An 18074-nucleotide genomic window follows, 5' to 3' on the forward strand; every position below is an offset into this window, starting at 1 on the left:
ACCTCCCTGATGTTAAATCAATTTTGACATTAAACCAAACTTTTTATTTACCAATTCCCATTTCAAGAAACGCAGAATAAAATTGCGTATGTTTCAGAACAAAATTCCGATCATATTGTTTTCATTACTACTCGCGTTGATAAGAAACACCTGTTTCTATCTTTCTCTGTTGGATTGTAAACAATGTGTGTCAGGTATATGTATTTTCAATTATTTATTTATTATAACCTAAAGTAGGGTATTATGTATGAAATAAGTTTAATGAATTTGACATATTTGCCTTGGCGGTCCAGAATATTAATGCATTTCTGTTCAACTTTTTCGAGGGGCGGCACATACATGTACACCTTTATTTATACCTATTTAATGACAAATTTGTTTTACCAATAGTTGCGAAGATGTTGATACATGTAGTACCGGATACATTTTTTAAAGTTAAAAATAAATAAAAACCTGAAATACAAGATAGCAACAACATAGAGATAAAAATATCCAAGAAATTTTCAGCTTTTTATTAAAATCAAAAATACTAATTTTAATCATTTTTGTAATTTTTCTGAGAAATGCTATATTTACATACCATAGGTGAAAATAATGGAAGAGGACATAACTGCTGCGTTATATCACGCCGTGGATAATAATGACTTAATAAAGCTCAGACACTTATTACAAGACGGTGCTAATCCTAATGAAAGATACACCGGAACTCCGTACGTTTCTTTCACAATTCTTCATTTGAGTTGTGAAAAAGGAAATTTGCATACCACTCGAGCACTCGTTGAAGCTGGAGCGGACGTGTTATCACGTGACACATGGGGGATGTCACCTTTGATCCACAGTATCATTTGCCAACAGGAAGATGTCGTGGAATATTTGATATCAGAATGTCCGTCTTCCTTGAATTTCCCGGATAAATCCGGCAAGTCACCACTTCATTTTGCTATAGAGTCAGATAATGTGGCTATTTTGAATTTATTGATAAGATGCAATGCCGATATTAATAAGGAGACAGTACAAGGTGTGACTCCATTGATTTCTGTTTGTCAGATACCAAAGCTGACAAAAAGAGAGACTATAGCTAAAATTCTTATTAAACAAGGTGCTGTTGTAGATTCCAAAGATGCATTAGATTACAGAACGGCACTTCAGGTATAAATTCCTGCTTCAATATATGAGGTATATCAAAATGTACAATTGACAGATTTTGAATAACTCAGTAAGTGAATTAGGCAGTAGGCAATACTTAGGTGATGAAGGCAAATCTTAACTTCTTTTAAAATATATAGATGTATATATGCCTTTTATTTTTTCTTATTATTATTGAGCAGAATCAATAATTTGAGCATACTGAAATATATCTTATCCGTGTTCAGTGGTATTTCTGAGTATGGCTTTAAAGTCTTGATTTTATTGACCAATGTTCCACAACATGCAGGTTATATTTTGGCGTTTCCAAACACAGCTGATAAATTAAATTGAAGAAAGTAGCGTTTGTCACATCATTTTTCCCTTTTCAGATTTCATTGACAAAGCGGCATTTGGACGTTGTACCCCTGTTGTTGAGGGCTGGAGCAGATGTCAATACGGAAGATAAAGGTGGCCATACACCGTTAACTAATTTAATTTCGTCATCGGTTCGTCCCTCCTGTGACGTGATTGGCGATGACGTTATAGAAGTCATGACACTCTTAATCCAAATGGGTGCTAACCTGAATTCGAATAAGTGCGAGAACAGTAACCCTCTCTTGGTTTCTACTTTGCTGAAATCTGCTAAATTTGTGGAGTATTTTCTTGCTTGTGGGGCAGATCCTAACATTGAGTGTAATTTTGTAATTTTTTAATTTATTCAAATGTCCTATACACATTTTTTGATATTTATTATGCAGAATTTGTACATGACAATCAATTGCCATATACAAATTTTGCATAAGAAACCGGAAATTAGCTTTCGAAGCAGGGATTAGTTCACTTACAGTGCAACTATTGCAATCAAAGCGATTTGTAGGGAATTGTTCACATCTAACAATTTAATTTTACATAGGAAAAAATCAGTAGAGGTATAATAAGAAAATGTAATCGAATGACTTCTTTAAAAGATACAGAAGGTATAAGTGTTAGGTTTTCTAAGTGGGAGAACGGACTAAATTGATGTGCAGTAAATGTTGGATATAGATGTAATTCTATAACACATATAAATAGATAAAATGTATTTTTGGGGTACGCGGCTATGATAAGGCTGTCCGAAGAATGTCACAATGTACCGGCCGTAGTTACTTCTCTGAACTACCTAGATATGACGTCATAATGGCATATGACGTCAAGTCACTGCAAATTTGAGCAGACATGATGGGGAAAGTGTCATAACTTTTACATTCCTTTCACATCACATGTAGAATTTTTTACGTTGATGTTTAATTCATGTGTCTGGATTGTTGTTTTAAGACTGTTATGATGGTGAATATTTGCAGTAGAATATCGTTATTACTTTTTCTTGTCTAACATGTACGTATTCAAACAATTACAAAAAGAAGAATGTGAAATGCTCCCCTTTACAGGTCCGTAGACAGAGTAAGAATTTATGAATCTTATGTATATTAGACTGGCACAAGTGTATAATAAGGATTAATTGAAGATATTCTGTGTGAATCTACTATGGAAATATGTCCTCTAACTGAATTTTGCTGGGGGATTGTATGTCATTTATCCTATTTTGTATAAATTGTGATGAAGAGTTGAAAATGACCCCTTGTATATGGGTAAGTTGAATTTCTCGTGCAATATTTTCTTAAGAAATAAAATTCAGACTTGCCCCCAGCGCTTTATATATACCCAAGAATACGTTTAATTAATTTGTGTAACAAGCCGTTCACAATAATTTTGTTTTTCACTTGTGCCGATGCGATTTTTGTGCAACATTTAAGAAAATTTGTGTGTCCGTCACGTGATCAACACAGTCATGTGACATCACAAAAATGCGTTTCTATAATATCTTATTCAACCCTCTTTACAATTTAACTGTGTATGTATACATAGATTAAAAATTGAAATCAAAACATAGTTCAATATAAAATAGTATATATCTAATGCATATAAAGCCTTCGGACAGCCTTAACATAGCTGCGTATGTTTACCCAAGATTTTTCCCCGTCCACTTGGAGTAAAATATAAATCGTATATGATCGACAAGAATCCTTGTTCTGAAATTTTGGTTGGCATGTTACATGTGTATATCCCTGACCTTCCATGATCTGAAATAGTGTGTAACCAAACTATTACAAGGTAAATTTACATGTAGATTATCCAAGCTATCTAGAGAAGGGTGGATATGAACTAAAATATTACGAATAATATCGAATTTTCAAATTTTATTTCGTTGGGTGAGAGTTGACCTTCTTTCTTTACAAGATCTGTAGGATTTTTCTAGAGCGATCGAGGATCCAAAGTCATCAGGCATTCTTATAGCATTGGATACAATGTAGATTACTGTACAGTACTGTGTAAATGGGACATGAAAACCCTATGCTGTGATTCAGTTCTCCATATATATTTCTCTCCCTGGATTTTCCCTCATGATCAGATAATTACAACATGTTACATGTATAGGTAATATTTTCTCGTTATTCTAAAAATATCATTTTTTTTCTTTTACAGTCTCGTCTGGTATTACCCCATTGATTGCTGCAACTGGAAACAGAGATCAGAATACGGTACGACTGCTGTTGGAACACAACGCTAAAGTTGACCCTCCGGCCTTGGTTTCCTACGGGAGACGAGAGAGGCGTCTATATGACCCCTTTGAATTAGCTGTTGATCTCTTACAGTGGGATATTGTGGATTTACTGGTACAATATGGATATAATCTCTCTCAGCATGATTACATGCTAAGTATGACTCCGTCCGACAGAACACCCGTGGCCCTCCTCAATAATCCTGATACACATGACCGTTTACGGAGAATTGCATGTTCTCCGCCTTCATTGGAGAAAATCGTCATTTTAAATGTGAGAAAGATTCTTGGTTTAAATCTTCTGCAAAAAGTTCAAAAGCTAGTGTTACCTTATGATGTGAGAAATAAACTTGTGAACCTTTAGAGCATTTGATCGTCTTTTCTCTGGTGTTCTAGAAAGGAAGATTGTATTTCCTTATCTGTATCTATTATTCTAAGTGTTATGCAATGGTCTGTTTTCTCTAATCAAAAGCAAGATAATCTCATCCCGTAAATTTATAACCAAATTGAATGAATATAAAAATTTTGGGTATTTAATGAAAAGTGTTGAAATTTTTTACTTGCAGGGTAATTTAGGTTTTGTAAACCTGGAACATTTTGACGTTGCTTCTGCTTCGTCTTCTTCAAAGAAATAATTCAAATAATATTAATACTAATATAATTATGAATTTCAAGTCAAAGAGTACTAGAACAATATGGCTAAGAACACCTTTTGCGAAGCTGAGGTCCGTCCTTGTCAAGTCCATCCCTTTTAAAGGGGGGGGGGTAATAATTAAATATTAAAACAAAATAAACTGATAGATGAAGATATGAACTTAGTTCATGGCCTTAGGAACCTGGGGACGGGAGATAGAATACTATAGAAAACATATCTGCTATTGATATGCTTATGCCCCCCCAAAAATAACGTCTGATGACCTTTTTTTTCTTGTCAAGGAATTTGGGTAGTTGATAGTGCACCCCCTCCTCAAATGAAAATGTATCGTTGTGCCCCCCCCCCCCTCCAAATCTGATCATGAAATTGCCATGAATTTCACAATTTTGTAAGGGGCACCCTTGCTATTTATAACTATTCAATTATTTTATCTGCTAAATATCTAGAAGCAGAGATTTTCAAAGAATTTATGCATTTCACCATATGATCAATACAGCCCTGTCCTAATACCGGAATGACAGTCTCAGACTATTCTAGAATTTCTAAATTTCGGATGAGGCACTCTTGCTTATAATAACCATGCACTTTATTTGCTTAATACCCTGGAACAGAAAAAAAAATCAAAGAATTAATTAATATTTACCGCTACGTGGTCAATAAAGCTCCACCCAACACCTGAACCCTTGGGCAATGAATTTCATATTTTAGGTATATAGGCAACTTTGTTCATCATAACCATGCATTAAGTTTGTCTGTTTAATATACAGGAGGGAAGGAAGGAGACTTTTTAAAGAATTATTGCATTTTACTACTTGTTCAATAAGGCCCGTCCTAGCACCAGAACCTCTGACCCAGGGGGCTTGAATTTCACAATTTCGGTACTGGGCTCAATGCTTATTACAAATATGAATCATATAATTGTACATCTGGAATTATAATGAAGAAAATTTTTGAAGATTCCATTAATGGTTTTAGCTGCATCCCTCAGACCTTGGGGCACGGACCTTGAAATTCACAATTTTGTCCCTCTTTGTCCATTGATGCTATATACAAAAGTTGGTTCGGTGGTTCCAGAGAGTGACTCAGGTAACCTAAAAAAAAAAAAGAAAAGGGGAATTTGCCAAACTTCAAACCTTTATTTCGTTAAGTGGAGGAGGGTGATGAGTGGTTGCACCAGGCAAGGAAAAATTATCTTCCAAGTTGAGGACAGATTATTTATTTTCAACATTTTCGAGGATTAAATATTTCCAAAATCTGCCTGCCCCCTCAGAATCAAATGGTCGCCTCCTCAGATAACCCTAAAGATTCTTGGAGGCGAGCAGAAATAATTAAACAGTTTAATATTAGTGTAAAGATACGTACTACATATAGTACACTATTACATTGCTAGTAACAATTCCAGGAGGAGGAAAAGTTATTTTTATAGCTAAAAAGGTGTTACATTTCAAATTAATCGAAAGAATTAAAAACATGATAAGCTGCTCATTGTACGCTGTATATGAAAGAAAGTAATATACATAACGATAATTTTGGATGATATCTAATATAATATTCTATGTTTCATACATTAGATATCATTATTTCGATTTCTACGGTAATGCTCATTATATTTATTAACATTCGCAAGAGGCCGGATACACTCCAAAAGTAAAACATCTGTTCCCATTATCGTGTTTTGTCTTCAAATAATTAATGAACAAAATACATGATTGTCTTCTTTCTTTGGAAATCTCTCAGGAAGTATGAACTGATGAATGAGTAAATTGAATTTCATCGGATATAATTATTTAAATTCTTATAGTATATAAAACTTTAAAAGTGTCACAATATTGAAAACTTTTACTAATTCATTTTTTTAATAAAATCACCAATGGTTTACCTAAGAAGGGTAAAAGCAAAGCTTAACCGACAGGTGCTAGAGGACGGGACCCCCCCCCCCCCCCGTTCCGTATCCTTTTTATGACTTTTTTTTAATATATATAAAATATTTTTCTACAACACATTCACAAAGTATTACAATTGAAAAATCCTAAATTTAACCTGAAACTAATCTTTTTATAAAAATTCACACTCCCTGATACTTTTAACAAAGAAACATATTTTATTTATGTTTCTGACATTTAGTAACACAAACAAGAAATTAAATTTTCTGAAGTTCAACAATATACTGAAAATTGGTAAACCTGATACATTTTGTACTTGCCTTCTAGACACTTTAGATGTGGACGAGTTGCGTCCCATTTTGAACTCTTCAGTTAAATTCAAGATGGCTACCATTGGTCTGTTGAGGGCCTGCCGAGGTATATATTCAGTAAATTAATAAGTTTTCTTGGCCAATATTGATTTCTCTAGTGATAAACATGTAACAGTGGGTGATTTTTGCACATGTTAATATTTTACTGGTTAATAGATACGTATGCCATATTTTCTAAATGCGCCACTCAAACACAAGGTCACGAAAAAGAGGATGTATTTTCTGTTTTAGCACTTTCCTTGTCTGTGTTATTTTATTATAATATAGTATGTATTATGTATTTTACTAAGATCATTCAAGTGTTACGATATAACTTTTTTACTCTCTTTCAAAATACATTGCATGATCAGAACACATAAATAACTGATCAAGGTTGTTTGATCACGTAAATTGCATAATAGTGCTGAAATTCATGAAGTTGGCTTATTTTCTTCTTCTTTATTTTCATATTATCATATATAGGCCTATTTCTATCATATTATACTTTACTTTAAGGAAAAAAAACATGAGAAATTATATACAAAAACAAAAATGATTATGAAACGACTAACTTTTTTTTAAGTGTCAGTTACACAAGTAATAAAGCATTCAGTGCCACAAAATATGCTTTTCAGAGATGATGTTTCTATGATCTACAGACAATGATTATCAATCAATAGTTTGCTAGAACCAGTGTTCAGATATTAGTGTCAACTGGGTTTGTCTGTGGAAATGGGCTTTGAATGGCCTAGTTTTTTTAAAACTACATTTTTTGGATTGTATCATATATTTACTTAGTTAGCAACAAATTAATACAAAGTTTTATAATACGCAAGTTTCGAGATTATCTCCCTTGGTGCACTCTTTTGTTACGGAGGGGAGTTTTGTTTCTGCGTAAGCAGGCAGGTTGGACATTTATATTGGATACATTACATCATCATATACCAGTCTATCATAACTGATTGTCGGGTGTACTTATTACCGAATTAAAGTAAAGGCGTCAATTTTTTCTACGAAAAAATAATGGAACAAAAGAACATAAAAATCGGAACATAAGAAAATATCAGTGGATAAAACATCAAACGAGGGAATAGATCTATATGGATCTCTAATAAATACACACGCACCTGATCACTGTACATCGGCATTCTGAATGACTTTTTTTCTTTATAATAACTTCAAAGAGCCCAATAACATTTTAGAAAAAGGTTTGTACAATCAAAGAATTATTTTCTTTTATAAAGACCATGATGTACAGTTCTTTCGTTTTCAAGTATCCTATAACTGAAAGTAACTTTTGTAAATATATATAGAAGAGCTTTACAAAATCATCAAAATGATCACTCCTTAGCATTAGCATCTTTTTAAGCCATAACCATCGTTCTTTTATTTATGCAAGTTTGTATACATTAACAACCTGTCCCACTTCCATGCTGATATAAATACTTTTTGTATTGTAGGAGAGTTACAATCTCGAAACTCACGTATTAATCAGGACATCTATCAAAGATACTAGTAAATGTTTACTTGATGCTACACATTGTACTCACAGGGAAGTAAACATGCAATCAATCATATAACATCATAAATTTGTAGCAGTTATTCAAGTCATTTTTTCAGCAAATACCAACTTGTTGTCCTGTAGTAAACTTTATCTCCCATAAATTAAATCAGAAAAGAGAAAATGGGACTTATATCATCAAATTTATGCCTGGGTTTCTGATACCCATTTTATAAACACTTCTCAAAAAAAAAAAAAAAACAAAAAAAAACTTCCTGTTAATTAGAATCCCAGGATAGTGTAAGTTTCTAAGAAAATATTAAGAAGTTATGGTTGGGGGTCAAAGATTTCGGTAAAAATATATATGCAATATTTATGATGTAAAGGATGTCATCTTCCAAGACCTCTTGTAAATCACTACTGTAGAAATAAAACTAAAATATGAGGAAAATATGTATTTTAATCTTACGTAGCTATTTAAAACATCTATGTTCAAGCCTGATGCAAACCTGAGCAGTATTTGATTTTTGTCTGATAACAGAATGATACAGTATTCACAAATTGACATGTTTAATAACATTAATCAGAATTTTCATGTCTTACAGGAAATGGCTGCTTATTAATGAAGAACAGTTTGTTTCACCAAAAACTTCCTGCAAATCTTCAAAACAGTCTAATTACCAAACATTTTTCCCTGACACCTGTTGCGAGCAGTAATGCTGTTGTAGAGTTCTTCAGAGCACGGAACTTCAGGGCAAAGAGGGGTCCATTTAGACCAGGTAGGAGAGCAATGTTTATGAGAAATATTATGTTTACACTACAAGAGTAAGATATGATATTGGCAAATAAAAACTATTTATTAGATGATAAAAAGATAAAAATCTAGCTGTTGTGTTTGAATATCTGTAGAGGAGAAGCGAGGAGACCATGCCATGATGGCGTCTACACACTGGAAGATTGAACGTGCACTAGCCATCAGTATGTTGGGAGTAATGCCAGCTTGTCTCTTTGTTCAGGGACCCATCATGGACACATTATTATCAATAACAGTTCTTTTACATGGATTCTGGTAAGAAAGCCTTTTATCAAATGATGAAGTTTGTTAACATGTACAGCAAAACTCATTTAATACAAATACAAACATGGATATGGTGAATTTATGGATAAAGTGAAGTTTTTTGGGATTCTGCTGCAAAATTCTTAACAATTCTTTGTAAAAAATTTACAGTTAAATTGAACTCTGATATAACAAATTAATGGATATATAGCAAACTGATTTTGATTCCTGTAGAGGTTAAAAGTAACAAAGTTGAATTTTATATAGCTAATTTTTAATATCTCAAACTTAAAATATTGAGCAGTGACATTAATTTTTGTAGTATTTGTGTTTGAAATTCATTTGAAAAATTTAATACCTCAAGGTAAATTTTGTATTTGATACTTCCCGGCACATTTTCAGTGGTCATGCATGAAGGAAATCATGCATATTGCTAATTCGCTGTATATATTTTAAGGAATTTGTAATACCAAATTACAGATATTGCAAAATAATTCACAGGTTCCCAGGACTTCGCTATATCAGAGTTTTACTTTATCTATTTCTTGTGAGAAATGTTTAACGTCTGAATATTTTATATTAAGAGTGTTTTATTTTGTAGGGGTGTGGATGGTGTTCTCACAGATTACCTGGAGAAATTTGTTCCTTGGATCCACTATCCCTGGTATCTGATCACTATAGCAGGACTAGCTGGACTTTTTTACTTTAATTACAATGATGTGGGGGTCTGTGAGGCAATCAGAATGGTTTGGAGAATGTAATTCTCCTGGTTCTGTACTGTTTAAATCATTAGATGTTACAAGATAAAAAGACTTTGTATAAACCTTTTGCTTGAGAATATTAGCCACCAACTTACATGAGTTTTCAACAGTATCTGCATATTCATCTGCAAAAAGTAAACAGGAATTGTTTATATGTTTAATTTGCACTAGTTTTTAACAAATAAGTGTAAAGCCATAAATAATTTTTATTTTCAAAATAGAATTTTTTTGTATGTTGAAATCCAAGATTGTTTTATCCTGGAGAAAACTGTGCTTTGTAACTTGTGCTTTGTAACATTTTTTTTTTTTTGCTGAAGTTCGTTATTTAATAAATATATTTAATGTACATGCATTTTTGTCTTGTAGATTTTACTAGAGCCCTGAATCTATGCCTTTGTCTAATACATGTACTAATCATGATATCTATCTGTCAGTCAGACTACCATTTTTTATAGGACATAACAGAGTATAAATCATCAATCAGAATTCATATTTACTACATCAGAAGAAGGTCTAAAAGGTTTTTTTTTTAGCACAATGGACAATAGTCAAGCTCAGATGTTGAGTTTTTGTAGCATAATAGGCAATGGTCAAGTTCAAATGATGAGAAAGTTTTATATTATTACTTGTTACTGGGATGAAATGACGTATGATTCCTTACCTAGACTTCTTGTTGTTCACTAGTATGCACTGGGTAATGAGATCATATCAATTTACACAGGTTAAATTTTTTTTTTAGAAGATCCACGTATCTGTTGAACAAAGATCATGCAAAGAGAGAGTTGAGACTAATAATATATCTAATACATTTTGCATGTTAAGTATTGCTGTAACTCAGATATTTTTTTTTTTTTAGCGAAAAATAGAATACTATATGCCCAGTCCTGTTCTGACCTTCTGTCCTTCCATCTGTCTGTCCGTATTACTTTGCGTCACCTTCAAAGAAACTATCATGCATTTTTTTTAATGAAACTTTTTTCACTGTTACATACTGGCATGCCTAGTTCACATTTAGGCCAATGGACGAGCGACTATTAATCTCGTATCGCCTGTTGAAAAAACATGATCGATGGACACTAGTTTCGGGCGACGCGGAGCAGTCACATTAATTTCCAGGAACATCGAAAAATTTTAAAAATCTAAATATTTGTAAGTCGGCCAATCGTCGCAATAGTATAGATTCAAGTTTGTTCAAATCATAACTCTGAGGTAGGGCCACAATAGACGATAAAAGTTTTACATGGAAATACATAGGAAATACATACTAGGAAAAATCTTAAACAATCTTCTCAAGAATAGCAAAATCATGATTTGTCTTATTTATAATATGGAAGCATCCTTGGGTAATGTTAATTCAAATTTGTTCAAATCATGACCCCCTTGGGTAGGGAGGTAACACAACAGGTGATCAAAGTTTTAGTTAAGAATATATGGGAAAGATCATTTAAAAACCTTCTCAAGAACAACAAAGCCGTGATTAGTCATTTCAATACAGAAGCATCTTCAGATACTGTAGATCACTAAATTTTTGCGACACCTTATTTTCACAAGATAGTCATTGACTCTTTATCTCTTTTGTCTCTTTGACTCGAGACAGAATAATCACGAATTGTGGTTGTTGCTCTATATAAACTTTAGGAATACTAATATACACGAGAGTGAAAATTTTTTTCTTCTAACAGTTTATTTTAAACTCTATGGATCCTCTAAGGATTGTTGTTTTACATTCAGATGACTGTTAAGGCCCTAGGGTCTTTTTTTTTCTTTTGCTTGTCAGATTTTTTTGTCGGAAGTTGCCACCCCCTTTTGAAACCGTTGCTACGGGCTTGTGATCGTCGGACTATTCAATTACTGCCTCAATTGAAGAAATTGGCCACCGACGCAGACAAAATCATAACTTGGCCCGACTGAAAAAATTGGTCGGCCGATGAAATTTTAAAAAAAGGCCAAATTCGGGCAAGACAACGGCAGATGAACTGCCAATTGTCGCCCGAAGAATCCCAATTTAGCCTCGAAATCCGTCGGTTGTTGATCGTTTTTGGAAATGTGACAGAGGTTTAAGAGCTATTCAACTGTGTATTTTTTCTATCTTGACTCTCCTTATGACCTCGACCCCACCTTTCATTTTGCACAAAGCCCAGTTTCAAAGAAGCTTCAAGATATTAATCAGAGATAGATATATGTACATACTGGTGAGATACATTCAACTGCATTAAATTTTTAGCTCACCTTAACAAAGTTAGGGGACCTTACATGTATGTATTAACTTCAGCGTCGGCGAATTCCTGGCGAATAACAACGTGAAAATTCTATGAATAAAAATATATAAAGTCAAAAGGACAAAATATGTGTAGATTCTGGAGATTTTCTTCCAAATATCCTTCCATCACAAGCAATTAATAGATCTTATTTCTAGTTGATTTAATGTGTAGACGTTAATTTTTTAAATTGAATGTTATACCATTTGCATTCTTTCATTTAAATATGTTGATTTTAATGGATTATTTTGACATTAGAGGTTTTGACCAAACTTTTATCAAAAGTTGACGAATGACAGATATACATTTAAAAAAGTTGAGACGTTTTGTCCATCTATATAATCCTTTCATTAGGTCTCCTACTTTTCTGGATTTTTATTAGATTCCGCACACTTAAGTGAGAGCCAAAAACTATTTTTAACATGACTTTGGTGATGTCATTGAGACGTGCATTGACGATATAGAATTTCAAATCTGGTCCTCGTGATTCTGAAAATGTTTGATGTTCCGTTTAAGTTTATCATCAAATCTAAAACATTTTCATTGAGATGAACGACCATGTTATAAAAACAATATATTTCTTTACTGGAATACTACATGTAGACATGAGTTCAGAAACTATAATAATGTAGTCCGCCTTTGACAATATGGCATACATGTAAGCTGAAAAGGCTAATTGTATTCGGCGCGTCGGCGCGCTCGCGCAACAGATTTTGTTTATAAAATAAATTATCGCTTATACAATATTGTTAGCATCGGGCTCGATATCATAAATAATCAAAGTACTGAGAAGTACAGAGAGCCGGGCTCATTTACAGAGAAGTGAACAAGTCCGTTTTACATGAAACATACATTGTAATTACAGATGAATAACAACAAGACACTGGAAGAATATGTAACACAAAAATATATTTATGGCATATAGTATAAATAAAAAATGTTTAAAAGATAAAATAAAATAAAATGCAGTTTGAATTTACATTGATGCAGCAAGGTCAAACGTTAATACACAGACGGGTCCTCAGCGGGGAGTTTTGCATAAAGGTGTGCATCGGGTCACATGCTCCCCGCATAAGCCTGGTAACACAACCTTTATCTATAGAATGTGAAGCTGGCAGACTTGATGAAATTACCTATCGCATCTTTTAAACAAATAATTTATTGAAGAAAAGGGGAGAAAGTATATTATCAATTTTTTTTTTTTTTTTTTTTTTTTTTTTAAGAGAATTTCTTAGTTAAATTAAATTTGTTTAATTAAGTGTTTGTATTGCTTCAAAGGTGGTTGAGCATACGTACTTTATTCTTACTCATATTTAATTTGGCGGTGAGGAAGCAGTATTTCCGGTTGAACACCGTAACATAAACCGGCTATTGCTCTACGAGCAATGCGCTCGGCTAAAAAGAGAAAGTTTTATAGATGGAATTTTGTTTTTGAAGCTTCAACATCACTTGTTTGCACAGGGTCCGTTCGCCTTATTTATATTGCAGAAATTGAATAATTAACCAATGGATTTTTTAAATAAATTATATGTACATTGGTACATAAATTGCACACGGGAGACAACAGATGAATGCATGTGGTCACACTATACCGGTAATTTATACCTGTACTAATCAAAGACCCAGCAGACCAACAGAAATTAACATCTCAGTCCTTTAATTGAACATAACGTAGATTGTATGATCCCCTAAATTACAGTGACATTATTAAGTATAATTAAATCAATTAAGCATGTAAAGAGCATAAATATCAAATTTGAATTACTTCATTAAGATTACGGTTAATAAAAAAAAAATACTGTAGCAACATTTGAAAAAAACACCAAGTAAAATATTTAATAAAATTAATAATAAATGTTGATATTTACTATATACTGTATATATAATAGGGCGAACGAGATATAGGGCGAACAAGAATAATGGCGAACGGACCCTGCGCGAACGGATTCATGCGAACAGGTAGATAGGGCGAACGAACCTGATACCATTATTTAACCGCCTGTTGTTTCTTTTATTCATATTCTTTTATCCACTAATTAATACACTAGTTTTATCAATTTTCATTGGCATCAATTTTCGTGCAATCAGCGAATGATTCAGTATTTCGTAAACACAGGTCATCATAAACCTTTTTGATATGCTTCTTACTTTAATGACCATCAAATTCTATTTTAATTTTCACTCTGCAAAACAAACAAACAAACAAAAAAAAATTAATTTTTAAGGAATGTTGATGGAACCATTGTAGATGTATTTTATATGTTTGGATTTGTAATGAGCTTAGTGGTTGAGAAGACTACAATATGGGGAGGCAGGACTTTATGTATCTGTAACTAAAGTTACTCCCCCTGCTCAAATAAAGAACAAGCTAATTTTTAGTAGTAGTAATATTTTAATACGAAACAAGGAATATTTGTCAAACACTGATACCAATGTTTTGCAGCTTATTGCCATGATAATCAAGTCTCTAAAAAGGGGGTTAAACTCTAGAGTCTAGGGTCATTACGTAATACAGGTAAATTTTTATTATACATAAAGAAAATTTATAAAAACCAAAGCACTAAATATTTTTAAATACTATACATGTATATAGTTAATGTTTGGAGAGAGAGAGAGAGAGAGAGAGAGAGAGAGAGAGAGAGAGAGAGAAATCGAAAGTATAGGCCAACTCAAAAAATTGGGGTATATTTCGGATTACTCTAGCACAAATTGTGGTAAGGCATGCATGGATCAAATGGGATCCGGATCCCTGGAAAATTCAAATTTATTTGAACTGACATAGTAAAATTACTAAAGCTTTGCCTTGGACCTCTTCCCCTTGCGATTTAAGCCAACACCTCCTAGGGAAAAATTTCTGGATCCACCCAACAAAAAAATACAATCGGGCTCGGGCTGTCGACTTGAATATAACCGATAATGCTTAAATTATAAAGAAAATCGATGTCATTTGAGTGTTTTAATGCAGGGAGAAAATACTTTTGTGATATCGGGTTGAGATGGACGCGCTGGCGCGCCGACGCGCCGAATACAATTAGCCGCTGAAAATATGGCGAATGCACAGCCACTTGTTTATTTTACAATGATCATATGACACCTTTCTTATACAAATTGTACTTTAATTTGCTATTTTCGACTTTTTGAGTGAGATCTGAGGCCTGTTCAACAGAGCGAACGTTCGCGAGCTCTCGCCTAAATTCCTTATCCTTTCAAGAGAAATGTTGGCGAGCGCTCGCGAACGTTCGCGCTGTTGAACAGGCCTCTGGCTCATAACCATAAACTGAGAACAGACTTCTGTCAAAATTTCAAACCAATATAACTTTAAAAATAATTTTCATAATCAAACAAAATTTTCAGTATATGTTTGAATGTAAATGTGATAAAAAAAAAATTGCAATTTTTTAAGCAAATGCATTAAATAAAACTCAAGATACTAAAAACCAAAATTTTGACTTAAGTCTGTTCTCAGTTTATGGTCAAGGGGCCAGATGTTTTAAAATTTGTAATTATAAGAAGTGCCATCACTTTGGCTAAGAAAATTTAAGTAATACATTAAATTTTTCTTCTGTGATAGTAAACACGCACGAAAACACAGGTCACATCACTTATATATCTTCAATAATGCATTTACAAATGTTTTTTTATGTTTTCTTTCCATATGTGATAAACTGTTAAGTAACAAATTTATCCTCATTGATATTGTATGCGAATTTTTCTAGAACTACCTACTTCAGAAATCTATTTCATAGCAAAGATTATTAAACAAATAAGTAAAATGAGAAATCAATCACAGTCAGTGTGAATCACTCTCATTTTTACATTATTTTCATTTAATTGATAGCATTATCTTTCTCTTGTATACAATATATGTATAGGCCAACCGAACGTAGAAAAACAGAACCATCAAATCGACAAATGAGATCAAAATGGATGTATTCAGATCTTCTATTTAGGAAGTAATGGACATATACAAACCTTTAATGTAAATTAACCTTTTCATGTCCATGAACATTATTTGATGTATAATAAACATTGATTTACATATTGTGTAACTGATACAGAAATGAATTCAAAATGGATTTTATTTTATTGACATAAAATTGACCCTCCTAATTGATGTTACCACTAATATAAAATGGTCAAGTTGGGTCAATTAGATTAAATGCTGCAAACGCCGCTAATTGAAGGGTTTTATGAAAGAGAGTAATTCTGTCTAAGACTTTAACGGAAATGAAGGACGGTGTTAGTGGTGTTTTGGGAGACTCGTATTTTGTAGACCAGTCCTCGGACCAGCCTTCTAAAAGATCCTCTGGTGAAACGTCATTATGTCAAGTATGGAAAGAACTACTGGACAACACGTCAATGCACGGCGTCAGTCGGATATCCTGCCGGAAGACCATTTTTCATGGGTAAATTTTTCCTCGTACTTTTTCTTTTAGGTCATCTGAGTGACTCAGATGACATATTGCTACCTGTTATGTACGGCGTGCTTTAACATTTGTACATTTTCAGCTTCTTCTCTGGAACAACTGAACCAATTTCAATCAATTTGGGCATTTATAATATACATGTATGTTAAATATACTTAACTATAGTATTTTTGTTTTTGTTTAAAGACATTGGTAAGTCAGGGTTTTCCGGAGAAAAAAGGTTTAATACATAGGTTTTTTTCACTTATGAAATAGTGATTAAGAGTGATCTCCCGTGTAGAATTCTCTAAGCGGTGAAAAACAATAAAGCGGATGTTACAGAGGTAAACAAAAGCACGTGTACTTACTTCAACGGGTAGAATCATCTATACAGCAAGAAAGAGAAGTAGTAATGGCTTTGTTGCACATTGTATTCAGGGACAAAGAGCCAACAGGTCGTCATTTACCACAGTTATGCTCAGTATGCTGGGAAGGGCAAAGATATGAATATACTGAAAGATAGACCGACTGAGATCAGTTCTTAGGTTGTATATAGGAAGCAGCATTTACATGTAGTAACTACGAATAAGAATAAAATAAATCCATGCCAATATTTTTGACAATGTGTTTCAATCAATTCAGTCAATTACATAAAAGAATAATCAACCAGTATGACTCTCTTGACATTATGGATAATACGTAATTATAGCTATTAAGGGAAGTAACTCAAAAATAAAGATCGGTGCCGATGTGTCCTTGTCTTGTTTCTATATAAACATTTTCAGCCAAAATATCTAGAAGTCATAGGAAATGAAGATACAATAATGTACATAATACAAAAACTATATGAAATAAGTGGGTTTTGGAGAAATATTATGGTCAAAAATTATGTAAGTCCCTTTTATCAACATTTTACATAGGAAATGCACTGAGAATTGCAAAAAACACTGATTTGACAAAATCTAAAAAAAAAAAAAAAGAAGGCTGGCTTGGTAGGTTAAACAATCCAGAATATAGCTTGTTTAGTACAATTAAACCTACTCAAGAGTTCTTGAAAAATTCTATACGATAACCAGGAACCTTGCTAATGTCCTTAAGTGCATGGTTATGATGAGAAGGGTGCCTCTTCCAAAATTGTGAAATTTGTGGTCCCAGGGTCTGGGGCTCTTGTGTTGGGGGAGACTCTATCAATTATCTGGTGAAAATGCTTTATTTCTTTGATAATTTTCTCTGCTCTTGGGTATTTAGGACATAAACTAAGTTCAAAGTTATGTTGAGTAAGAGTGCCTTTTCCAAAATTTTGAATTTCATGGCCCCTGTGTGTTCTGGGTTTTTGTAATAGGATTAGACTCTATTGATTATAATGATTTTATACTATGATTTTATACTGAAAATGCATTATTTCTGAGAATTTTTTCTCTACTTCAAGGTTTTAAGGAAACAAACTCATAGTCATGATAAGCGAGAGTGCCTCTT

General features: G+C 33.1%; 2 protein-coding genes across 4 annotated transcripts; both read left to right on the plus strand.

Moving 5' to 3' along the window:
- The first annotated feature begins 136 nt into the window (after positions 1–136).
- On the plus strand, positions 137–4095 carry LOC133189107 (ankyrin-1-like). 3 transcript variants are annotated; one of them, XM_061324536.1, is made up of 5 exons: positions 137–194; positions 586–919; positions 1112–1149; positions 1518–1821; positions 3652–4095. In XM_061324536.1, exons 2-5 carry the CDS (start codon positions 595–597, stop codon positions 4089–4091), a joined length of 1107 nt encoding a protein of 368 aa, XP_061180520.1. In that variant the 5' UTR covers positions 137–194; positions 586–594; the 3' UTR covers positions 4092–4095. The 3 variants fall into 3 exon arrangements, with proteins under 3 accessions (XP_061180520.1, XP_061180519.1, XP_061180521.1); XM_061324535.1 differs by having other exon boundaries at positions 586–1149; XM_061324537.1 differs by having other exon boundaries at positions 586–1149; positions 1518–1596.
- Positions 4096–6631: 2536 nt separating this feature from the next.
- Positions 6632–10280, plus strand: LOC133189109 (putative succinate dehydrogenase [ubiquinone] cytochrome b small subunit, mitochondrial). The gene is made up of 4 exons (XM_061324538.1): positions 6632–6682; positions 8722–8895; positions 9026–9185; positions 9775–10280. The coding sequence occupies exons 1-4, from the start codon at positions 6649–6651 to the stop codon at positions 9932–9934; spliced, it is 528 nt and encodes a 175-aa protein (XP_061180522.1). The 5' UTR covers positions 6632–6648; the 3' UTR covers positions 9935–10280.
- The last annotated feature ends 7794 nt before the right edge of the window (positions 10281–18074 follow it).

Source organism: Saccostrea echinata, unplaced genomic scaffold (assembly GCF_033153115.1).
Source record: "Saccostrea echinata isolate AGI-Se365-2 ecotype Australia unplaced genomic scaffold, CSIRO_AGI_Sech_v1 ptg000016l, whole genome shotgun sequence".
Taxonomy (NCBI): domain Eukaryota; kingdom Metazoa; phylum Mollusca; class Bivalvia; order Ostreida; family Ostreidae; genus Saccostrea; species Saccostrea echinata.

Excerpts from the sequence above, each read along its gene's own strand:
- LOC133189107 (XM_061324535.1), top strand. The coding sequence starts at position 595 with ATGGAAGAGGACATAACTGCTGCGTTATATCACGCCGTGGATAATAAT. Across the intron at positions 1,150-1,517 it reads ATTACAGAACGGCACTTCAG|ATTTCATTGACAAAGCGGCA; the intron begins GTATAAATTCCT and ends TTCCCTTTTCAG. Across the intron at positions 1,822-3,651 it reads GGCAGATCCTAACATTGAGT|TCTCGTCTGGTATTACCCCA; the intron begins GTAATTTTGTAA and ends TTTCTTTTACAG.
- LOC133189109 (XM_061324538.1), top strand. The coding sequence starts at position 6,649 with ATGGCTACCATTGGTCTGTTGAGGGCCTGCCGAG. Across the intron at positions 6,683-8,721 it reads TCTGTTGAGGGCCTGCCGAG|GAAATGGCTGCTTATTAATG; the intron begins GTATATATTCAG and ends CATGTCTTACAG. Across the intron at positions 8,896-9,025 it reads GAGGGGTCCATTTAGACCAG|AGGAGAAGCGAGGAGACCAT; the intron begins GTAGGAGAGCAA and ends GAATATCTGTAG.